This window comes from Bombina bombina, chromosome 6, assembly GCF_027579735.1.
Source record: "Bombina bombina isolate aBomBom1 chromosome 6, aBomBom1.pri, whole genome shotgun sequence".
NCBI lineage: Eukaryota > Metazoa > Chordata > Amphibia > Anura > Bombinatoridae > Bombina > Bombina bombina.
In genome coordinates, this window is record NC_069504.1 from 712,289,213 (window position 1) to 712,315,615 (window position 26,403).

General features: G+C 38.3%; 1 protein-coding gene across 5 annotated transcripts in view; it reads right to left on the reverse strand.

The window, feature by feature from the left end:
- Positions 1–26,403, reverse strand: part of C6H19orf38 (chromosome 6 C19orf38 homolog) — a 110,618-nt gene that overhangs the window by 45,661 nt on the left and 38,554 nt on the right. For 4 of the 5 annotated variants that reach the window (XM_053717896.1, XM_053717893.1, XM_053717891.1 and 1 more), the window contains one exon: positions 14,404–14,454. The exons of the other annotated variant lie outside the window; for it this stretch is intronic. In XM_053717896.1, coding sequence (XP_053573871.1) covers positions 14,404–14,454 — 51 coding nt within the window. The remainder of the gene's footprint in view (positions 1–14,403; positions 14,455–26,403) is intronic. 5 annotated transcript variants of the gene reach the window in all.

Sequence of the window (26,403 nt, forward strand, 5' to 3'; positions counted from 1 at the left end):
GTCAACTTTCCTGCCTTCGCCGGCCCAATACGCCCGCCTAAGCTCGCCTACCATCACCGCCACGGACCTGAAAAAATTTGCCTAAGTTATCAATAAATCTGTCAAAAAGCCACGCACCAAGTACGGGGCGATGAGCAGCGGACTGTGAGAGTTATCACTCATCCGATCTCGCTGCTCTTCGGCTTTTTTACAGCTTTATTGCTAGCCTGTCACTAAGCACCCACACTAAACTACACTGTTCTACCCCCTATACCGGTGCCCCCGGAGCCCCCCGCAACTCAATAAAGTAACTAACCCCTAAACCGCCGCTCCTAGACCCCGCCGCAACTCTTATAAATGTATTAACCCCTAAACCGCCGCTCCTAGACCCCACCGCAACTCTTATAAATGTATTAACCCCTAAACCGCTGCTCCCGGACACCGCCGCAACCTACATCATACCTAGTAACCCCTATCCTGCCCCCCCTATACCGCCGCCCTCTATAATAAAGTTATTAACCCCTATCCTGCTAATCCCGCACCTCGCCGCAACTAAATAAATAGTTTAACCCCTAAACCGCCGCTCCCGGACCCTGCCGCAACCTATATTAAATTTATTAACCCCTAATCTGCCCCCCCTACACCGTCGCCACCTATAATACATTTATTAACCTCTATCCTGCCCCCCACTACACCGCCGCCACTGTAATAAATTTATTAACCCCTAAACCTAAGTCTAACACTAACCCTAACACCCCCCTAACTTAAATATTAATTAAATAAATCTAAATAATATTTCTATTATTAACTAAATTAATCCTATTTAAAACTAAATACTTACATTTAAAATAAACCCTAATATAGCTACAATATAAATAATAATTATATTGTAGCTATCTTAGGATTTATTTTTATTTTATAGGTAACTTTCAATTTATTTTAACTAGGTACAATAGCTATTAAATAGTTATTAACTATTTAATAGCTACCTAGCTAAAATAAAGAGAAATTTACCTGTAAAATAAAAACTAACCTAAGTTACAATTACACCTAACACTACACTATACTTAAATAAATTATTCCTATTTAAAATTAAATACTTACCTGTAAAATAAACCCTAAGATAGCTATAATGTAATTAATAATTACATTGTAACTATTTTAGGATTTATATTTATTTTACAGGTAACTTTGTATTTATTTTAGCTAGTTAGAATAGTTATTAAATAGTTATTAACTATTTAATAACTACCTAGCTAAAAGAAATACAAAATTACCTGTAAAATAAATCCTAACCTAAGTTACAATTAAACCTAACACTACACTATCATTAAATTAATTAAATAAATTACCTACAAATAACTACAATTAAATACAATTACATAAACTAACTAAAGTACAAAAAATAAAAAAAGCTAAGTTACAAAAAATAAAAAAGTAGGTTACAAACATTTAAAAAATAATACAAATATTATTAAGCTAATTACAGCTAATCTAAGCCCCCTAATAAAATAACAAAGCCCCCCAAAATAAAAAAATCCCTACCCTATTCTACATTAAAAAAGTTCAAAGCTCTTTTACCTTACCAGCCCTTAAAAGGGCCTTTTGTGGGGCATGCCCCAAAGAAAACTGCTCTTTTGCCTGTAAAAGAAAAATACAACCCCCTCAACATTAACACCCACAACCCACATACCCCTAATCTAACCCGAACCCCCTTAAAATAACCCCCTAATCCCCTGAAGATCATCCTACCTTGAGTCGTCTTCACTCAGCCGAGCCACCAATGGAACTGAAGAGGAGATCCGGAGCGGCAGAAGTGATCCTCCAAGGGGCGCTGAAGAAATCTTCCATCCGATGAAGTGATCCTCCAGTCGGCGCTGAAGAAGTCTTCTATCCGGGCGATGTCATCTTCCAAGCGGGATCTTCAATCTTCAATCTTCATCCCGCCGACGCGGAACATCCTTCTTTCCCGATGGACTACTGATGAATGAAGGCTCCTTTAAGGGACGTCATCCAAGATGGCGTCCCTTCAATTCCGATTGGCTGATAGGATTCTATCAGCCAATCGGAATTAAGGTAGGAAAAATCTGATTGGCTGATTGAATCAGCCAATCAGATTGAAGTTCAATCCGATTGGCTGATTCAATCAGCCAATCAGATTTTTCCTACCTTAATTCCGATTGGCTGATAGAATCCTATCAGCCAATCGGAATTGAAGGGACGCCATCTTGGATGACGTCCCTTAAAGGAGCCTTCATTCGTCGGTAGTCTGTCAGGAAAGAAGGATGTTCCGCGTTGGTGGGATGAAGATTGAAGACCCCGCTTGGAAGATGACATCGCCCGGATAGAAGACTTCTTCAGCGCCGCTTGGAAGATGACATCGCCCGGATGGAAGACTTCTTCAGCGCCGACTGGAGGATCACTTCATCGGATGGAAGATTTCTTCAGCTCCCCTTGGAGGATCACTTCTGCCGCTCCGGATCTCCTCTTCAGTTCCATCGGTGACTCGGCTGAGTGAAAACGACTCAAGGTAGGATGATCTTCAGGGGATTAGTGTTAGGTTATTTTAAGGGGGGTTTGGGTTAGATTAGGGGTATGTGGGTGGTGGGTTTTAATGTTGGGGGGTGTATTTTTCTTTTACAGGCAAAAGAGCAGTTTTCTTTGGGTCATGCCCCACAAAAGGCCCTTTTAAGGGCTGGTAAGGTAAAAGAGCTTTGAAGTTTTTTAATGTAGAATAGGGTAGGGAATTTTTTTATTTTGGGGGGCTTTGATTAGGTGTAATTAGCTTAAAATTGTTGTAATATTTTTTAAATGTTTGTAACCTATTTTTTTATTTTTTGTAACTTAGCTTTTTTATTTTTTGTACTTTAGTTAGTTTATGTAATTGTATTTAATTGTAGTTATTTGTATTTAATTTATTTAATTTATTTAATGATAGTGTAGTGTTAGGTTTAATTGTAACTTAGGTTAGGATTTATTTTACAGGTAATTTTGTATTTCTTTTAGCTAGGTAGTTATTAAATAGTTAATAACTATTTAATAACTATTCTAACTAGCTAAAATAAATACAAAGTTACCTGTAAAATAAAAATAAATCCTAAAATAGCTACAATGTAATTATTAATTACATTGTAGCTATCTTAGGGTTTATTTTACAGGTAAGTATTTAGTTTTAAATAGGAATAATTTATTTAATGATAGTGTAGTGTTAGGTGTAATTGTAACTTAGGTTAGTTTTTATTTTACAGGTAAATTTCTCTTTATTTTAGCTAGGTAGCTATTAAATAGTTAATAACTATTTAATAGCTATTGTACCTAGTTAAAATAAATTGAAAGTTACCTATAAAATAAAAATAAATCCTAAGATAGCTACAATATAATTATTATTTATATTGTAGCTATATTAGGGTTTATTTTAAAGGTAAGTATTTAGTTTTAAATAGGATTAATTTAGTTAATAATAGAAATATTATTTAGATTTATTTAATTAATATTTAAGTTAGGGGGGTGTTAGGGTTAGTGTTAGACTTAGGTTTAGGGGTTAATAAATTTATTACAGTGGCGGCGGTGTAGTGGGGGGCAGGATAAGGGTTAATAAATGTATTATAGGTGTAGGGGGGGGCAGATTAGGGGTTAATAAGTTTAATATAGGTTGCGGCGGTGTCCGGGAGCGGCGGTTTAGGGGTTAATACATTTATTATAGTTGCGGCGGGGTCAGGGAGCGGCAGTTTAGGGGTTAATATGTATAGAGTAGCTTGCGGTGGGCTCCAGAAGCGGCGGTTTAGGGGGTAATAACTTTATTTAGTTGCGGCGGTGTAGGGGGGACAGCTTAGGGGTGTTTAGACTCGGGGCACATGTTAGGGTGTTAGGTGTAGACAGCTCCCATAGGAATCAATGGGATGTCTGGCAGCAGCGAACTTGTACTTTCGCTATGGTCAGACTCCCATTGATTCCTATGGGATCCGCCGCCTCCAGGGCGGCGGATTGAAAACCAGGTACGCTGGGCCGGAAAAGTGCCGAGCGTACCTGCTAGTTTTTTGATAACTAGCAAAAGTAGTCAGATTGTGCCGCACTTGTGTGCGGAACATCTGGAGTGACGTAAGAATCGATCTGTGTCGGACTGAGTCCGGCGGATCGAAGCTTACGTCACAAAATTCTACTTTTGCCGGTCTCTAGCCTTTGATAACTAAGGCGAATCAGCCTCGCCACAAATACGCTGCGGAATTCCAGCGTATTTGAGGTTGACGGCTTGATAACTACCCCCCAGTGTGTTGGGCAATAATAAGTCACACCGTTAACACCTTGCACAGATTGGTGCAGTTAACCATGTGACACAACATACAAATTTTCCACAATTCTGTGTCTCCATTTTTTGCTCCGCTACAAACCAGTCAGAGGAATATTTTACAGAGCATTACAGTACCCGTGTGACATCAGAATGATGAGCCTCAAGTGTGGGCGAGTGTATGAGGATGTCGTCTAAAGTATACCACAACACACTTTTACAACATATCTCGTAGGACATCATTAATAAATTCCTGGAAAATAGCAGGAGCATTACATAGGCTAAAGGGCATTACAAGATATTCATAATGCCCGCTCCTGGTGTTAAATGCTATTTTCCATTCGTGGGCCTCCTTGATCCTAACAAGATTGTATGCTCCTCTCAAATCAAGTTTAGAAAATACCGTAGCTCCCTTGAGGTGGTCAAAGAGTTCCGTAATGAGCAGAATAGGGTAAGCATTCTTAGTGGTAAGATGATTAAGACCCTTATAATCGATGCATGGTCTTAACTCGCCACCCTTCTTCTTCACAAAGAAGAAGCCAGCCCCTGCAGGAGAGCAGGATTTGCAGATGATTCCCCACGACAGAGCATCAGCAACATAATTCTCCATAGCACAATTCTCCACAACAGACAGAGGGTAAACCCAGCCCCGAGGAGGAAGGGCTCCGGGTTGCAGGTATATGACACAATCGTAAGACCGGTGAGGAGGCAACGTACTGGCACGCACCTTGTCAAAAACATCTAGGAACTCTCGGTACTCCTCTGGCAATTGAGATACCAGAGAAGTGCACAAGATTTTGACTGGTTTCTGAAGACAAGTGGAAAAACATTGCGGAGACCATGACAAAATTTCGGACCTGCGCCAGTTGAGACTGGGATTGTGCTTTTGGAGCCAGGGATAACCCAGAACAACCATAAAATTCGTAGAGTTTATCACCTGGAACTGGAGGTTTTCAAAATGGAGAGCCCCAACAGCCATGGATAATGGAGAGGTTTTGTGAGTAACGAGTGCGGGCTGAAGAGGCCTGCCATCAATGGCCTCAATAGCAAGTGGAATGGACTGAGGCAATACAGGAATGGAGTGCTTTGATACAAAAGCACTGTCAATGAAATAGCCTGCAGCACAGGAGTCAACAAGAGCCTGGGTTACTATGGAGCAGTCCACTCAGGAAATGACAACCATGACCAAAGGTTTCTCCTTTAGTGGGTCCGGGGATGAGGATAAACCACCCAAGGTCTGCCCCCGACAGGACCTTAGGTGCAAGCATTTCCCGGCTGTCTAGGACAAGACTTTAAAAGGTGGCCCTGTAACCCACAATAGAGGCAGAGCCCCTCGCTCCTCCTAAAGGCCCTCTCTGCCATGGAGAGACCCGTGAATCCCAACTACATCAGCTCAGCAGTACCTGGTGACTCAGGACCAGGAGGCATGGAAGGAGAAGGAGGCATAGATGGGAATGAACACGTAGGAGACAGGAACAGGAGGCTTCCACAAGCACTCCTTGAAAGAGGCCCTCTCTCTGAGTCTGATGTCAATTAACATTAAAAAAAAGACACCAATGCCTCAAGATCCTCTAGTAAATCTCTGGCAGCAACTTCGTCTTTAATCGCATCAGAGAGCCCATGAAAAAAGGTGGCAACAAGGGTTTCATTGTTCAAACCTACCTTTGCGGCAAGCGTACGGAACTCAATGGCATACTGAGCAACAGATCTCATACCTTGCTGAATGGACATGAGTCGTTTAGCAGCAGAGGAGGAGAGAGCTGGAACATCAAATACCCTTCGAAAGGAGGCCACAAATTCAGGGTAATTTTAAATCACTGGTTTATTAGTCTCCCACAAGGAATTAGCCCAAACAAGAGCCATGTTAGAGAGTAAAATATGAGAAATCCCACCTTAGCTCTGTCAGAGGGAAATGCCTGAGGTAACATCTCAAAATAAATACCCACCTGGTTCAAAAACCCCCTGCACTGATTAGGATCACCTCCATATTGCTGAGGTAGAGGTGCAGAACCGGACATGCTACTGGTAGGACTAGGTGCAGCAGTGGGAACAGGAGCAGCCATAACTTGTGGGACACTCTGATCCAAATGTGCAGTGCGAGTCAGAAGGGTTTGCATGGCTAGTGCAAATTGATCCAAGCTGTGATGCTTTTCATCCATCCTGAAAATTATGGTGGGTAAAGGTGGATTATTAGCACCGTCAGGATTCATGGCTCTTCCGTAATGTCAGGGTACCAGGAATCAGACTGAGACGTGAAGTGCAAAAATTATCACACCTTTATTAATAACAAACTTATAATAAAAAGTCCACAAGCCAAATGACAAGCCAAAGCTTGTAGTCAGACAAGCCGAGTCAGTAGCCAAAGCGAGTATTCAGACGAGCCGGGATCAGGAACAATCGCTATACTGGTGACTGCCTGAAAAGATCCTGTAACAAGAAAATATATTACAGAGAGGAGTTTGAGCATACCAGGTATCCCTTGTCCGTGCTGTAAGGGGTTCTAGGGAGTCTTTGATTTCGTCATACAGTCTCTCTATTGAAATCCTATTGAGACAGAATCTCTTAATAATCTCCCTATCACTAAGAGCATGGAGACCAATTCTTGGTAGATATACCTCTTATGCGTCTTTGTTAACGTTCTACTGCTTTTGCAGCCTGTTCATGTGCAGCCTGTTGCTGGTTCATTAATATCCTTCTTCTGCATCAAAAAAGGATAGCATATGCAAACATATTCATCATTTCCATTGTTAATAACTGTCTCTGAATACAAACAACATAACTAAACCTTTCTGTGTTGTCAGACACAACCTTTTATAATGCAGTAACATCCCTTTGCTTTCTATAGCATTTGCGGGCTCAAAGGTGGCGGATTGAACATTAGGTTCACTGCGTCAAAAAAGACGCTAGTGTACCTGTTGAATGTTTAATAAATTTTAATTTTGTCGAATAGAGTCGTATGAGAGGGCGGATTAGCAGTAGTACACTTAAATAACGCAAGCATCAATTTGCATTGAAGTGATTTCGCAAGAGCGAATGTTTCGTCCAACTGTTCTACATTTTACTATGTTGATGCCGTGTTAACTACGGCGTATACATTTTGCATCTAATTTGACGCAATTCACAGTTGAAGCTTTAATAACTCGGCCTCATAGGCTCAAATGAGGAACCTGCAAAATCTGAAAGTCCAAATAAAGGTTCCAAATAAAGGTTCCATAAAGGACAGAAAACTGACATTTTAAGGCACTGGCAGAAAAACTCTTATCCAGACTAACCTGAGAAATCTAGAATAGCCAGAAATCTAGAACAAGAAAACCAAATACTGCCGGGACAAGTTGGAGTAAACAGAAACACCAAAGCTTGTCTTGCTAAATCCTGACAATTACCATGGGAAACAAAATATTGACTAACCAATATAACCACTGAACTACCAGAACATCCACAAACACAGTTCAAAGATCCCTGGACCTATACAGCACCTGGGGAAGAATGAGATTAAACCAGGAAGCTATCAGAAATATATCTGAGCGATCCAAAAGAACAGTCTGATAGAACATAACCAAATGAAGAGACCACATTTCCAAGTGGAAACTGAACACAGAAAAAAACTGCTTCCCAGCTATTCAGTCCTAGAATAAGAACAGCAGAAATAAATTCCTGCCCAGGAAAGAATTTAAAATACTATCCCCATAAGTAGGAAACTACAAGCCCCCCCCCCCCTCATGATTGATATAAGCTACAGATGTAGCATTGTTGAATCTGAAAACAAAGAAAAGATTCTCTTCAAAAGAGGCCAACCCTGAAAGGCCCTGAATAATGCATGGAGTTTAAAATATTAAAAGGTAACATCACCTCCTTAGAACACCAAACTCCTAATGCCTTTCTGAGACCCCCAAACGATCCCCCCAACTCTTGCATCTGTAAGATTACAGAATAAGAAGTATGAAGAAAAGAAGCCCCCTGCATAAAGAGCTAATAGTTCAGCCACTAAGACAGAGACAGACTTGTTCTGAGAAGAAAGCAAATGAATCATCAGAGACAACAGTCAGAACCCTTTATCATTAGTATAAGATACAAAGCTAAAGAAGATTTATATTAAGGCGAACAGACGGAATAGCAACCAAGACCACAAACATGAGACCTAACAGTGACACCTCCATGCAAAAAACAACTGAAGGAAAAATAGAGACTGAAGGTTCTAACAGGCAAAACCCCAGCTACAACAATCTTAGCTCTGACAAAGAAAGTCTAATTGAAACTGAATCCATCTAAACCCCCAGAAAAAAACAAAACTTTATCTGAGGAATTAGAAGACTGTTTGGAAAAATTACCTCCCAAACATGTTGTTGAAGAAACAACAGTTTGCAGGAGAGAAATACTGATTGAACCAAGATATCATCCTGGCCAAGAAATACTGCAACATCCTGAAAACTAATTACAGATAAGAGGGTATCCTCTTATACCAGACCAAATGGAAAAGCAACAAACTGTAAAAGCAAATCTCAGAAACCAAAGATGTTCCTAGAAATAAGAACATAAAGGTAAGTATACTCAAAATCAATTGAGGACAGAAAATGACCTCACAGAATAATCAAAAAAGCATTAATTTCAACAGTAGGAACTTTAGAAACTTGTTCAAAGTTTCTAGATCAGAATAGATTCAAAATGTCCCCCTGCTTCTTAGAATAATGAATAGGTAAGAGTTCCCATCTACCTGAGTCTTACAAGGATCCTAGGAACATAGAACAGAAAAAAAACGTTCCATAGAAGGTATAGATCTGCATATCACCAACATACAACACTGGACTGAAAATATTGATTGGTTGCAAACAAATCCTTCTAAAGAAGAAATTAACTTCCTAATTAAAGGGAACTTTCTTCCAAAGTAATGTAAGTACATGTAGTTAGAATAAAAAAAGGCCCCAACCACTTTTGGAATAACAACCCAAAGCTCGATAAAAGAATCCTGAAAATTATATAAATTATTAAACCTTGTAAAGAAATAAAAAGGTATTCCTGGCTAGTCCAATTTATTGATATAATCTCAGAAAATGCAACAGGGACAAACAAACACACCAAGGGAGTTTAACAATATAAAACACAGCTAAAACAGATTAAAAGTGGATCAGTATTTAACACTCTTGCACTATGGGGCTGATTTATCATTTGTCTGGCGGACATAATCCGCTGTAGCGATCATGTCCGCCAGACATCGATAAATGCCGACAGCATACGCTGTCTGCATTTATCATTGCACAAGCAGTTCTGGTGAACTGCTTGTGCAATGCCGCCCCCTGCAGATATGCCGCCAATAGACCACTAGCAGGAGGTGTCAATCAACCCAATCGTATGTGATCGAGCAAATTGATGTCCGCAGCCTCAGAGGCGGTGGACGAGTTAAGGAGCAGCGGTCTTATTTGGCCCCATTCGGGCCATGATAAATCGGCCACCAAATCTGCTAGAAGTAAGGTTTTTGTGCGCATCAGGTAGTGCTCGTATTAAGTTGAAAGTAAAAAGTTTTCGCTCGCACACTAACCTGATGCGTGCAAAAAGCCGAACTTCAAATATCACAATCACGTTAACGTATTACCCAATAGAAGTCAAAGTCAACGGAGCAAACACCCTACTCACCCTACTCACATGCAAACCCGATCACATATAGTATTCTCAAATGCTCTCGACATGAAAATATAAATATTTCACATTTCAATGTTCTTCACATAAAAGAATATGTTTTATTAATTCATAAATACATATTTCTACATATATATGATGGCATTTTTGTACAATATATAGCTATACCTATGTAGGTGATTATATGTATATATATATATATATATATATATATATATATATATATATATATATATAAAAAGGAATATATATTTAAAAAGTACTTGGAACATATTCCTTATGTGAAGAACATTGGAATATGAAATATTTACAGTATAACACTTTATTAAATATGAATATTGCATAAATATGCTTTTACATGTTTTTATCTACTTAACTGCAAAGGGCTCCAATGCACAAACATATATATATATTTATTTGTGAATATATGTATGTAAATACATGTATACACATATGTACATATATATATATATATATATATATATATATATATACACACACACATATGCATATATATATTTATATATACACATACATAGCCATCTTTAGACATGTATGTATCTCAATGTTAAAATCCTTTGCCTGCCCTTTTTTCTTCTAACACCTGAGACCTCATATCTTTGAGCCCTTATAACTTTGTAATTGGAGTGCAACACCTGACCTGCACAAACATATGCCATAACTGTTAGCACGTCACTCGTAATCTGCCCCTTTACTGGTATAACCCCATGTACTTTAGGAACAATAAAAATACTATTTGAAACAACTTTCTAATTTACTTCTATTATCTAATTTGCTTCATTCTCTTGATAATCTTTCCTGAAAAGCATATCTAAATATGCTCAGTAGCTTCTGATTGGTGGCTGCACATAGATGCCTCATGTGATTGGCTCACCAATGTGCATTGCTATTTCTTTAACAAAGGATTTCTAAAGATTGCAGCAAATTAGATAATATAAGTAAATTGGAATGTTGTTTAAAATTGTATTCTCTAATGAACGTACTCCCCCGTATCCTGTATGTCCTACAAGCCCTACCCATCCCCCTGCCAAGAGATTATTTAAATCAATTACAAGGCAACATTGAAAAATTCATTTGGGGAGGCATTAAACCTAGAGTACCTAGGAAAACTCTCTACCTGTCTAGAGAGAGGGGAGGACTGGGCTTGCCAAACCTAAGTTCCTACAGGGCGGCAGTGTTATTACAGAGAGTGGTGGAGTGGAGTTATAATTAAAATTCTAAACAATGGATCGAATTTGACAGGAAAATATTACAGGTTGAGAATGTGGGTGGGCTAGCATATTTACAAACTAAACAGAGACCCCCGACTATAAGGAGATATCCTTTGATGGAAGAAGTTTTCCCGAACTGGGATGCATTGATTAATACTAGCACACACATAACAACTAGACCGGGTCCACTGACCCCACTGGTAGGGAACCCCGAGCTCACTTTCATAATTAAACCCAATCCAGCAACGGGTAGCCCAGCACATCTGAGAGACCATATACTCAATACAGTCGTGAAAGAGGGTAAAGTACTGACACTGACAGATTTTGTGGGAACATTGGGAGACCACCCACTTGCCTGGTATACACATGCACAAATATCCCACTACGTAAACTCTCATAAATTACAAACACATCTGAGAAGACAACTCACACAGTTCGAAACCATATGTACATCAGCACTCCCCCCACGCCACCTCATATCTGCACTATACAAACTGCTATTGAACCCAGTGGGTGAGCAACTACCTTCATATTGTCACAAATGGGCCAGAGAACTAAATTTAGACATTTCATACGGGAGTGGATGCGGATCTTTCGCAACCATAAAAAAGCTTCGGTCTCGGCCAAAATACAGGAAACTAACTTTAAATTTATGTCTAGGTGGTACCTAACTCCGGTAAGATTACAAAAAATATACAAACAGACTAGCGGTAGATGCTGGAGAGGATGTTGGGAGGTCGCAGACATGTTTCATGTGTGGTGGGGATGCGAGAAACTAGACACCTTTTGGGGTGAGGTCATAGACCATATAAACAAAACATTGAACTCACACATAGCCAGGGACCCAGGGGTCCTGTTGTTTCATAGATTGCCGAACCTCAAAGACGATATAAAACAAAATCTCCTATTTATCATGCTTAATAGCGCCAAGTCACTGATACCGCAAAAGTGGAAATCCACAGACATCCCAAACCTCACAACTTGGAAGCACCAAGTAGATAACCTGCTTCTCATGGAAAGGTACCACTACTTGGTAATAGGCAAACTGGACCAGCACGAATACATGGGGATGCAATGGAATGCACACAAAGATGACTGACTGTGGGATAGACGCATTAAAATTATATGAGACTTTCATGAAGACACCTGGGAATCGGGAGAACATAGGACAGAATATCGGTATGAATGACACTTTGGGCACACTGCACATATATCTCCAATATGGAGTTGACACAATCACCCCCTTCCCTCTTCTTCCCTTCCCCCTCCCACGTCTATATCTCATGTATCTTATGTACTAATGACAATTTTAAAAGTGAAATTTTAAATGTTATGCCCAAGAAGGTTGATAGATGGTTGTTAGATAAGCTTTTTCTTCATAATCCTTTGAATTCATCTGATGGACTCTTGCCGACCAATTATGACTATGTAATACTATGATTTCAGCCCAAAAGTGGCTGTTCAACTCACCTTTAGAGTTGGTAGAGGCCATTTTCCAGAAAAATTCTAGAGCTATCAGAAATCTTAAATCTGATAACTTAAAATTGCAAAAGCCGTGGAAGATATTGTAAGATATTTATATTGTATGTTAAATCGGCTCACATTGTAACCAGAGCCAAGTTTGTAACTCAGAATACGTGTTCAATAAAGCTCTTTGAAAAAAAAAAAAATTGTATTCTCTATCTGAATCATGAAAGAAAAAATTGGGGTTTACTGGCCCTTCAACCTCTAAAGAAAGTTAGAAAGCAAAAATTTCCTTAAAAAGTGAATGAAAATGCTTGACATAAATAGAAATAAAAGGATGTCAGTAAAAAGATCAGAGAAAGACTCCTGATCAACAAAGAAAACCACCCCCTCTGAGGACACATCAGTCTCATAACTGAAAATATTAACCTTTGTAGGCTAAAAACTAATAGAAGGTAAATTCTGAACTGACCTTTTATGCCTAGTTGAAGGTGGGAAGGCAGCCATTATTTCAGAAACTGCATATTTAATGAGATTTTTCACTCCTGGAGATAAATCTGTAGAGCTCTCCTGTAATAAACAAACAGGAGGAGCAGTAATACCCATAGAAGAAGCATTAGGTTAGTCTTACTGCAGTAACATAGTTAACATGAGCAACACAATTAAGCTGGAGTAGAAACAACAGATTAACAATAAACACACTTATTAATAGGAAGATGTTCAGGTGACTTATTTTCTAATGTACATTTAGGGACATAAGTAAACAGCTCCATAATATCAATAAAAAAGCAATAGCAAAAACAATTATATCCCCTTGAAAAAAGCTCTTGATGAATGGAAAAACGTACCCCCTCCTAAAGTAGCTATAAAAAAAGACTAACAAGCTCAAGGCACACTAAGCCAAACTGCAAAACAAAACAGGAGACAAGAAAACTTCACACCCAAAGCCTGGATAACGATCAGCTGCATAGTATAATGTGTGTGAAAAAACCTGATAGTTATTAGGGAGATCTAGTGAACCCAAACCCGACGTGTGCTAACCTGACGAGTGCAAACCCGAACGCCGACTTGAGAAATTTAAACTAAGTTTACCAAAATAACTTGACGCAAGGGGAACAATGTATATATTCTGTCCCAGGGCCATATATATTAACAAATATATACATAAATTATAAGTGCCCACATCAAAGCTACTGTATATAGTGTCTAAATTAAAAAAATATATACTTAGATATAGACACTCATCTACCAGTAAAACAACCAGTAGAAAGCCAAAATAGTACTGAAACATATCAGCAGAGGTTATGGAATAGGAGTATATTGTAGATCCAATTATGGAGGGTCTGTAACAAATTTCCCATGAGGCCAAAAAAAGCCACAAACCATAAGCCATATACATCCCTCTGACAAGCACTGTTCTGTGAGTGGAACCGGGCCTCATTATAGACAAAAAATATCTCTCTCTGAAGAATCAAAGGCACATCTTCATTCTTCGACCACCTCCTGTACAGGCAATGTAAAAACTAAGGTACCTGTAAGTAAGGAAGGGTTTAATAGAGTTCTTGGGACTCTTCGCCTCCTCCTAGTAGTAGGGAAGAGTAATTCCCAAGAGCAATGGATTGTGGACTCTCACCAAATGTATGAAAGAAATAAAAACATGCATTTCTCCTGAGCATTAATAATCCCTTAGTATATCTCATTAGTATTTTAGAAAGCAGGAAAATACTCATCAATTCTAATGTAATCCTGCATAAAGTTTGCAATTTCACAATACAACATAACTGACAACAAGATACAAGAATTTCATATTACCATTGGGAAATTCCTCAGGTTCAATAGGTGAAGTGGTGTTATAGTTTTCATCTATAAGAAAGATATATACAGTGTATAAAAATAATGTAGACATTTAGGTCACATGAACATGTCATGCCAATGAGTAAGGGTGTAACTTTTAGTTTATCTAAATATCTTTTTAACTGTCTGCCTATCTGTTTTGTCTGTTTATGTATGAAAAGAGAGGAAGTATGGAATGCAGTTGGTCCATAGTTTTACATTAATACATGTGATATAGCACAGTATAACACAGGTATGTACAATCATGTGTTCATTATTATATTATTATACTTTATTTATAAAGTGCCAACATATTCTACAGCGCTGTCCATGGGTACAATGAATTTAGATAAAACAATGATATCAAACTTGTAAGAGACAGGACACAATTTTACAAACACATAAGGAGGAATTGAGGGCCCTATTCCCATGGGAACTTACAATCTAGATGGATAGGAGGGTGAGAAACAGGAGGTGAGGACTGCAGATTGAGAAAGATGTTTATACAGAGTAGGATGAGGAAAATATGCGAGTGGAATTAATTTATTACTGAGTTGGGTGGTTGGCTTCTCTGAACAAAAAAGTCTTCAGGGAGCATTTAAAAGAAGAAAGATTAGGGCAAAGCCTGACAGAAAGAGGGAGGGTGTTCCAGAGGGTAGGTGCTGCACAACAGAAGTCCTGCAGTCTAGCATGGGAAGAGGTGATAGTTGCAGATGCAAGGAGCAGGTCAATGTTGGATCTTAGTGGACGGGCTGGAGTATACTTGTTTATTAGAGCGGATAGGTAGTGGGGAGCGGAGTTGGTTAGAGCTTTGTATGTAAGGGTGAGAATTTTGAATTTAATTCTGCTGTGAATGGGGAGCCAATGAAGGGACTCACAGAGAGGTGCAGCAGATACAGAGCGACGGGAAAGGTGTATTAGCCTTGCAGAGGCATTTAGGATGGATTGAGGAGGGGAGAGGCGGGAGAGAGGAAGGCCTGTAAATAGGTTATTGCAGTAGTCAAGTTGGGAAATAACAAGGGACTGGATTATTTGCTTTGTCGTGTTAGCGCTCAGAAAAGGGTGAATCTTGTAAATATTGCGTAGGTGGTTGCGACAGGATGAGAAAAGTGATTGGATGTGGGGGGTAAAAGATAGATTTGAGTCAAGTGTAACTCCAAGGCAGCGAACTTGAGATAGAATACAGATAGTATGACAGTCAAAACATCTAGAGTGGGAGTGGGGGATACCGCTAAAATGACCAATTACTTAAAAATATAATGCAGATGGTATATTAAACCACTTAGAGATAGTACAATCCAATGACTTAAAAAATGTATTAAAAACTCTATCAATATATATATATATATATATATATATATATATATATATATATATATATATATATATATATATATAAGAAGGTGATCCAAAATGAGATCACATAAAAAAAAAAACCTACAAAGGTCCAGAAAAGTGATAGTCGATATATAGTACATTATAGTGCATTATAAAAAAAACCTACAAAGGTCCAGAAAAGTGATAGTCGATATATAGTACATTATAGTGCATTATAAAGACACAATACAGAGAGTAATTAAGGAGATATTAAGGGATTGATATAGGCTGAAGACGAGGAGGGTAGGATTATTCATAATAAGTGATCAACATAAAATGGTATAGCACAATATATTTTTTATACAGTTTTTGAAAGGATGGATCAAGCATGGATCAAGAAACAGAAGATTCATATGTTTTGGGTGATTTTAAAGAAGAAACTTCAGAGTTATATAAAGATATAGCATATACACTGGACAGCTTGTTTTTTGATATAGATGAACTGCGCAAAAAGGATATTAAATTGGAATTAGACATAAGGTCTTTTTTATTATACATACATGAAAAGCGTATACCTAGGGGACTAAGGATACGCAAGTTTCCCTCTTTCACAGTTAATAACACTGAGTTCATTAGTAAGTGGAACACAATACTGGACACTTGTTCTTTTGCACTTATGGATTTGTTAATTCAATATAAAAAAGAACAAAGGAGAGATATTATGATTGAATTAAAAGAATTACAGAATAAATTAAGATGTCACCAACATGATCAAAATTTTAAAAAATATGATCAACAGTTTGAAAGAAATATGATTGCCTTTAAACAAGAACTTTGGCAATTCAAATCCAGAAAAATGCTCAGAGATAAGAGGGATTATGATCAAAAACAGGTGTATCGCTGGAGTCAGGATGATCAGACTAAACCCAGGTATAACAGAAGATATAATAAGAACAAAAACAACAATTCCAATAAAAAGAGTAAAGCAGTCACATTTGCAGACACAGACACTGAGTATGAATATGACTCCTCTGAAGGAGAAACGGGGGAAGAATCGTATGCGCTCATGTTAGAAGGAGAAGGACAGTCCGTGGTAGAAGAAATAGATATTACAGTCTCAAAAAACGAGACGCGCCAAACTGCACCATCTGTAAGAAAAAAACAACCCACCGAGGCAGAAGGGGGAAAGGGAGAAAGAGCAATCAAGCCAACCAGAAAAGGAGAAGGAAAGAACAAGACATACAAGACTTATCCCACACGGTCTCAGAATGTTCAGAAAAAATATGCTTAAACAATGATGTTATAAATTTGTCTAGTAAAAATCTCACTAATACTGATATACAGGTTTTGTCTAAGGGCTTGAATTTTGTTCCTGATAATCATTTTAACATTTTTGAAACTATTCTTGACATTAATAGGTTTGTACGCAATTTAACTTTGCGCAAACATTATTTTGGTTTCAATGAAGATCAGGAACAGAATGTAAACAAGGCTAGCCAAGATGTTAAATGTGAACCTAAGGGGTTAAATGATTTTTCTGATATCTGTAGTCTTTTGGACCTGGAACAGTTACAACATGAGGGTGATAGTCATATGGATGGCTTATTGTGTGAGACAGATATATCACTTAGTCATGTTAAAAATAAAAGTCATTTTTATCCTATACATACTAGACTGAAAATTTTGGATATATTTCAAAAAACAGTGGAGGAGAAATTAAGGGGATTACAAATTGCCCAAAAGAGAAATAAATTTCCATCTAACTTTACACAAAAGGAGAGAGACACAATAAAAAGTTTGGCATCTGATGACTCACTCGTCATCAGGCAATCTGACAAGGGAGGCAATGTGGTCGTCCTAAATAAGGATGACTACATTGCAGAATCCATGATACAACTAAACGACAGGGAAGTGTATATTAAACTGAGTGACAACCCTACAGTGAAATACAGGAATGAACTGACTAATCTTGTTTTATATGCAAGATATAATAACATCATAAATAAATCTGTTCAGGAAAGAATTATTCCTAAACTACCAGTCATTCCTGTTTTTCATTACCTTCCCAAAATACACAAGAATCTACAGAGCCCACAGGGTAGACCCATTATAGCGGGTATTGATTCTTTGAATGAACCTATGTCAGAGTTAATTGATTCATTCTTACAACCCCTAGTTAGGGATTTGCCCAGTTTTATACAGGACACCACGGCCCTTTTAAACAAAGTACAAAATCTAAAATGGAAATCTACATATAGATTTATCACAGCAGATGTTTCCTCATTGTATACAACTATACAACACGAGAAAGGGATAGAAGCAATAGAACACTTTTTGGAACAGAATACAAATTTTACATATCCTACCAAAATATTTATATTAAGGGCAATTGAATATCTTTTGAGTCACAATTTTTTTCTGTTTCAGAACAGCTTTTATCTCCAGAAACGTGGGACAGCCATGGGGGCTAAATTTGCCCCCTCATACGCCAACCTCTTTATGGGTTGGTGGGAGCTGTCCCACATTTTTGGAGATAAAAACCCCTTCAAGGACAGGATTATCCAGTTTTACAGATACATAGATGATCTGTTGTTTGTGTTTGAGGGAGATCAGCAAGAGGCAGAGGATTTTTGTAAATATTTGAACAATAACAACCTCAACTTAAACTTTACCAGTGAACAGAGTGATAAAGAAATTAATTTTCTTGATATCACATTAATAAGCACAGACAAAAATACAGTTGAAACTACTATATATAGAAAGTCTACAGCTGGGAACACTATCCTCAAGTACAATTCATGCCACCCAAGACATGTTGTGAAGGGTATCCCTAAGGGGGAATATACCAGAATTAAAAGAAATTGCACAAATGAGGATGAATATCAGGTGAAGTCAAAAGAGGCAACACAAAGGTTCAGGGATAGAGGCTACAGTGAGAAGTTACTTAAAGAGGCAAAATCTAGTGTAGATTTAATTCCCAGACAAGACTTGCTAAAATATAGGAATAAACAGAAAAGAACATCAGAAAATAGCAAGATCAAATTTATTACAACTTACAGTATGGAATACACTAAGGTGTGCAATATTATTAAAGATTCCATACCAATTTTGTACTCAGACCCTATCCTTAAGGAGATTCTCAAAGAAGGTTGTGATTTTGTATCTAGAAGAGGTAAGACAATAGCAAATTTTATTTCTCCATCTGATGTAAAAACCAAAAAAACATCCTGCTGGTTAAAACAGAGAAAGGGTTTTTATAAGTGTAGACGCCCAATATGTACAACATGTGACTTTGTTAAGGAAGGAGAGGAATTTAATTCTACTATTACCAATAAGACTTATAAGATACATCATTATATCAACTGTTCTACCACACATGTGGTTTATCTTCTCACATGTAAAATTTGCCACAAACAATATACAGAAAAAACAAAGAGACCGTTAAAAGAGAGGTTCTTGGAGCACTTGCGCTCCATAGAGGATGAGAACACAGACACACCTGTATCAAGGCACTTTAAGGTTCTACACAATGCAGATACATCTGCTCTTATCCTACAGGGGATAGATTTTGTCCCACAATGGAGAAGAGGAGGTGATAGAGAGACAACACTTGAAAAAAGAGAAGTTATGTGGATGTTCAATCTACAGACTACACACCCTGAGGGCCTCAACATGAGAAGGGATTTAGACTTATTCACCAAATAATAAATATCTAAAAAAAAATTTAGTAATTTATTTTAAAAAGAAATTTTTGAAAATGTTTTGGAATTTATAGATATGTCTCTTGTCATAGGCTCATTCCCCTAAAAAGAATTAAGAAATAGGAAAATTTAATAAATCATTTAATGTTTTTGGGAAATTTTTGAATTTATAGGTATGTCTCTTGTCATGGGCTCATTCCCCTAAAAAGAATTAAGAAAATATGTTGATATGAGACATTTTCTCACTATTATTGCCAACCCAATTTTTCCTTTATGAGAGAGAAAATAGATTACTATACATACACTTATTTTGATGTCTTAGGAAATCAGGCTCTTGTCATAGGCTCATCTATTGCATATCTAATTTCATACTTTTCAAATTAAGGATTTTTATATTAAGAGTAGTTTAAACAATATATAAACATGGTTTTGATTATATTTAACACTGAAGGTAATGACTTATAGAGCAATGTGTATGCTTCTTTTCATAAATGTAATGATTTAAATATATTGCAAAATAGATTGTTTTCACAAAACATAGTCACGCCTTAACCAACAAATATCAACCTGCATATTTATATTGTAACACTTTATGTACATGAAAAGGAAAAAGTAAATAAATGTTTCTTGTCATAGGCTCCCTTACAAAATGGCAAAGTACAGGTTAATGAAAATTTGTGATATCACTTTAAGAAATTTGGTATAAATAGAGCTCTGAACAGGTGCATCAATTAGCAGTGACCAAGTGCATGGAGCACGAAACGTTTGCTGTTTTTTGCACCTGTTCTATAACCTGTTTTTGCACTACTGTGCTTACCACTTTTTAATCTATCTTGTATGATTTTAACAAGTTTGGAATAAAATTGAACTTTTATATATCTGTGGGCTTGGAGCGCTTATTTTTCCCTACATTGGATGGACGATATATAGTACAAATGGATATAAACAGATATTGTACAATATAATGGAAAATGCACCAGGTGGGCAAACTAATCCATTTAGATACCACAAATATAAAAAGTATCAAACAAGTAATGCATAAATATAATTTACTGTAACAACGGAAAATTGTAACAAAGGAAAATTTTCATTCCCTGGGGGATGCAATAATGTGTGCAGAGGGCCTCATGGCCCATGGGCCACCAGTTGGCCATCCCTGCTCTATATGAATCATGAATGTTTATTTTTTTTACTTCTATATCCTTTTAAAAAAGGAATAAAAAAATACTTCCCTAGGGGGGCGGAGCCTATAGCTGAAGCGGCTGGACCATTTAAAGGGAAGCTCCTGGCTATAATCTAACTTTTAGGGAATTAATTCAAACCATTCGATCAAATATCAGGTTCAATGTACCCTGAATCTCCCTGGAAAGATTTGAAGAGCTGGTGATTTCGCTACATGATCGCTGACAGCCTATGCTCTTCAGTTGCGCTACAACGTGGTTGCCTTTCTCAGTGAGGCCAATACTTTTTGTGGCTGGGGCTGTTGCACAATACCCCCCCCCCCCAGGAAACTGGGTTACGGAGCACATATTTTATGCTGCTATTTGAGCTTCTAGGGCTGCGTTCGGCAAGCGCTCCAAGCGCTCTCTGAGTGCTCTGATGACGTAAGTCCCAGAGCTAGTAAAGCTGGGACTTTTCAGAGCAAACTCAGACGCTTGACAACATGGGAGCCTCCACAAGCAACACGTGTGTATATATACATACAGTATATTTATATACACACGTGTTGCTCGTGGAGGCTGCCATGTTTACAATAGATATGCTATTTGACACGCAGCACCCCGGTAATTACGAGTGGGGAATAGTGAGTGCACCGGACACAGACTGCAATATATATATATATATATATATAAATATTTAGGGGGGTAGTTATCAAGCCGTCTACTTTTCTGACTTTGCCGGCCCAATACGTCCGCCTAAGCTCGCCTACCTTCGCCGCCGCGGACCTGAAAAAATACGCCTAAGTTATCAAATAAAGCTGTCAAAAAGCCGCGGGGCGATGAGCAGCGGACTGTGACAGTTATCACTCATCCGATCTCGCTGCCCTTCGGCTTTTTCCCAGCTTTATTGCTAGCCTGTCACTAAGCACTCACACTAAACTGCACTGTTCTACCCCCTATACCGGCGCCCCCGGAGCCCCCCGCAACTAAATAAAGTTACTAACCCCTAAACCGCCGCTCCTAGACCCCGCCGCAACTCTTATAAATGTATTAACCCCTAAACCGCCGCTCCTAGACCCTGCCGCAACTCTTATAAATGTATTAACCCCTAAACCGCCGCTCCCGGACACCGCTGCCACCTACAGTATACCTAGTAACCCCTATCCTGTCCCCCCTACACCGTCGCCCTCTATTATAAAATTATTAACCCCTATCCTGCTGATCCCGCACCTCTCCGCAACTAAATAAATAGTTTAACCCCTAAACCGCCGCTCCATGAACCCGCCGCAACCTATATTAAACCTATTAACCCCTATCCTGCCCCCCCTACACCGTCGCCACCTATAATAAATTTATTAACCCCTAATCTGCCCCCCCTACACCGTCGCCACCTATAATAAATTTATAAACCCCTATCCTGCCCCCCACTACGCCGCCGCCACTGTAATACAATTATTAACCCCTAAACCTAAGTCTAACCCTAACCCTAACGCCCCCTAACTTAAATATTAATTAAATAAATCTAAATAAATTAATTCTTATTAACTAAATGAATCCTATTTAAAACTAAATACTTACCTTTAAAATAAACCCTAATATAGCTACAATATAAATAATAATTATATTCTAGCTATCTTAGGATTTATATTTATTTTACAGGTAACTTTCAATTTATTTTAACCATGTACAATAACTATTAAATAGTTATTAACTATTTAATAGCTTACCTAGCTAAAATAAAGAGAAATGTACCTGTGAAATAAATCCTAACCTAAGTTACAATTACACCTAACACTACACTATACTTTAATAAATTATTCCTATTTAAAAATAAATACTTACCTGTAAAATAAACCCTAAGATAGCTACAATATAATTAATAATTATATTATAGCTATCTTAGGATTTATATTTATTTTACAGGTAACTTTGTATTTATTTTAGCTAGTTAGAATAGTTATTAAATAGTTATTAACTATTTAATAACTACCTAGCTAAAAGAAATACAAAATTACCTGTAAAATAAATCCTAACTTAAGTTACAATTAAACCTAATACTACACTATCATTAAAGTAATTAAATAAACTACCTACAAATAACTACAATTAAATACAATTACATAAACTAACTAAAGTACAAAAAATAAAAAAAGCTAAGTTACAAAAAATAAAAAAATAAGTTACAAACATGTTAAAAATATTACAACAATTTTAAGCTACTTACACCTAATCTAAGCCCCCTAATAAAATAACAAACCCCCCCAAAATAAAAAAATGCCCTACCCTATTCTAAATTAAATAAATTTCAAAGCTCTTTTACCTTACCAGCCCTTAAAAGGGCCATTTGTGGGGGCATGCCCCAAAGAAAACAGCTCTTTTGCCTGTAAAAGAAAAATACAACCCCCCCCCAACATTAAAACCCACCACCCACATACCCCTAATCTAACCCAAACCCCCCTTACAAAAACCTAACACTAATCCCCTGAAGATCATCCTACCTTGAGTCGTCTTCACTCAGCCGAGCCACCGATGGAACTGAAGAGGACATCCGGAGCGGAAGAAGTTAATCCTCCAAGCGGCGCTGAAGAAATCTTCCATCCGATGAAGTCATCATCCAGGCGGCGCTGAAGAAAAGTCTTCGATCCGGCCGATGTCATCTTCAAAGAGGCGCTGAAGAGGTCTTCTATCCGGGCGAAGTCATCTTCCAAGCCGGGTCTTGAATCTTCCTTCCGCCGACGCGGAACCACCTTCTTCACCGACGGACTACGACGAATGACGGCTCCTTTAAGGGACGTCATCCAAGATGGCGTCCCCTCAATTCCGATTGGCTGATAGGATTCTATCAGCCAATCAGAATTAAGGTAGGAAAATCTGATTGGCTGATGGAATCAGCCAATCAGATTCAAGTTCAATCCGATTGGCTGATCCAATCAGCCAATCAGATTGAGCTCGCATTCTATTGGCTGATCGGAACAGCCAATAGAATGCGAGCTCAATCTGATTGGCTGATTCCATCAGCCAATCAGATTTTTCCTACCTTAATTCCGATTGGCTGATAGAATCCTATCAGCCAATCGGAATTGAGGGGACGCCATCTTGGATGACGTCCCTTAAAGGAGCCGTCATTCGTCGTAGTCCTTCGGTGAAGAAGGTGGTTCCGCGTCGGCGGAAGGAAGATTCAAGACCCGGCTTGGAAGATGACTTCGCCCGGATAGAAGACCTCTTCAGCGCCTCTTTGAAGATGACATTGGCCGGATCGAAGACTTTTCTTCAGCGCCGCCTGGATGATGACTTCATCGGATGGAAGATTTCTTCAGCGCCGCTTGGAGGATTAACTTCTTCCGCTCCGGATGTCCTCTTCAGTTCCATCGGTGGCTCGGCTGAGTGAAGACGACTCAAGGTAGGATGATCTTCAGGGGATTAGTGTTAGGTTTTTGTAAGGGGGGTTTGGGTTAGATTAGGGGTATGTGGGTGGTGGGTTTTAATGTTGGGGGGGGGGTTGTATTTTTCTTTTACAGGCAAAAGAGCTGAACATTTTGGGGCATGCCCCCACAAATGGCCCTTTTAAGGGCTGGTAAGTTAAAAGAGCTTTGAAATTTATTTAATTTAGAATAGGGTAGGGCATTTTTTTATTTTGGGGGGGTTTGTTATTTTATTAGGGGGCTTAGATTAGGTGTAAGTAGCTTAAAATTGTTGTAATATTTTTAACATGTTTGTAACTTATTTTTTTATTTTTTGTAACTTAGCTTTTTTTATTTTTTGTACTTTAGTTAGTTTATGTAATTGTATTTAATTGTAGTTATTTGTAGGTAGTTTATTTAGTTAATTTAATGATAGTGTAGTATTAGGTTTAATTGTAACTTAGGTTAGGATTTATTTTACAGGTAATTTTGTATTTCTTTTAGCTAGGTAGTTATTAAATAGTTAATAACTATTTAATAACTATTCTAACTAGCTAAAATAAATACAAAGTTACCTGTAAAATAAATATAAATCCTAAGATAGCTATAATATAATTATTAATTATATTGTAGCTATCTTAGGGTTTATTTTACAGGTAAGTATTTATTTTTAAATAGGAATAATTTATTAAAGTATAGTGTAGTGTTAGGTGTAATTGTAACTTAGGTTAGGATTTATTTCACAGGTACATTTCTCTTTATTTTAGCTAGGTAAGCTATTAAATAGTTAAAAACTATTTAATAGTTATTGTACATGGTTAAAATAAATTGAAAGTTACCTGTAAAATAAATATAAATCCTAAGATAGCTAGAATATAATTATTATTTATATTGTAGCTATATTAGGGTTTATTTTAAAGGTAAGTATTTAGTTTTAAATAGGATTCATTTAGTTAATAAGAGTTAATTTATTTAGATTTATTTAATTAATATTTAAGTTAGGGGGGCGTTAGGGTTAGGGTTAGACTTAGGTTTAGGGGTTAATAATTTTATTACAGTGGCGGCGGCGTAGTGGGGGGCAGGATAGGGGTTAATAAATTTATTATAGGTGGCGACGGTGTAGGGGGGGCAGATTAGGGGTTAATAAATTTATTATAGGTGGCGACGGTGTAGGGGGGGCAGGATAGGGGTTAATACATTTAATATAGGTTGCGGCGGGTTCAGGGAGCGGCGGTTTAGGGGTTAATACATTTATTATAGTTGCGGTGGGCTCCGGGAGCGGCGGTTTAGGGGTTAATATGTATAGAGTAGCTTGCGGTGGGCTCCGGGAGCGGCGGTTTAGGGGGTAATAACTTTATTTAGTTGCGGCGGTGTAGGGGGGAGAGATTAGTGGTGTTTAGACTCGGGGTACATGTTAGGGTGTTAGGTGTAGACAGCTCCCATAGGAATCAATTGGATGTCTGTCAGCAGCGAACTTGTACTTTCGCTATGGTCAGACTCCCATTGATTCCTATGGGATCCGCCGCCTCCAGGGGTGGCGGATTGAAAACCAGGTACGCTGGGCCATAAAAGTGCTGAGCGTACCTGCTAGTTTTTTGATAACTAGCAAAAGTAGTGAGAATGTGCCGCACTTGTGTGCGGAACATCTGGAGTGACGTAAGAATCGATCTGTGTCGGACGGAGTCCGGCGGATCGATGCTTACGTCACAAAATTCTACTTTTGCCGGTCTCGAGCCTTTATTAACTAAGGCGTATCAGCCTCGCCACAAATACGCTGCGGAATTCCAGCGTATTTGAGGTTGACCCCTTGATAACTACCCCCCATAATGTTGTAAACAAGCTACACACATTCTCAACCATCAGCACTCCATTGACTGCTGGGTTACCACTCGGCCACACGCCCATCGCGCGCAAGCACAAAAACAAACATTGTGCACTGTGGAATGCTTGCCTGTAATGAATCCGCAGAAGAGTTATTCATTAGAGCTATTTATTAGTCCTATTTATTAGCCCTATTTATTACTATGTATTAGTTATTTATTACTGTCACCCGTGACGTGTGCAAGAAGGGGGGCTGTGAGTGACGGTGTTGTAAATTTAATAATACTTCAAGGGAGCTTATAATAAACGTTCAATGCGCAAAGTCCATTATTGTGCAGCAGATCCATTTGCACATGCGAACGTTTTTTCTAAGCTCCCTTGCTTGTGAAGTCTCCTAGCGCCACGTCATCACTGGAGTAGAAGTGCCTCCACTGGCTCCTGAGCGCTTGCCGAAAGCGGCCTAACTAGTATGTTGGCACAACTTGTAAAGATATAGGACACTTTAAGTATATTAAGGCAACGGGTAACCTCTTTGCAAACATGGAGGCTACTACAAAAATCCTTACTGCACTTACAACC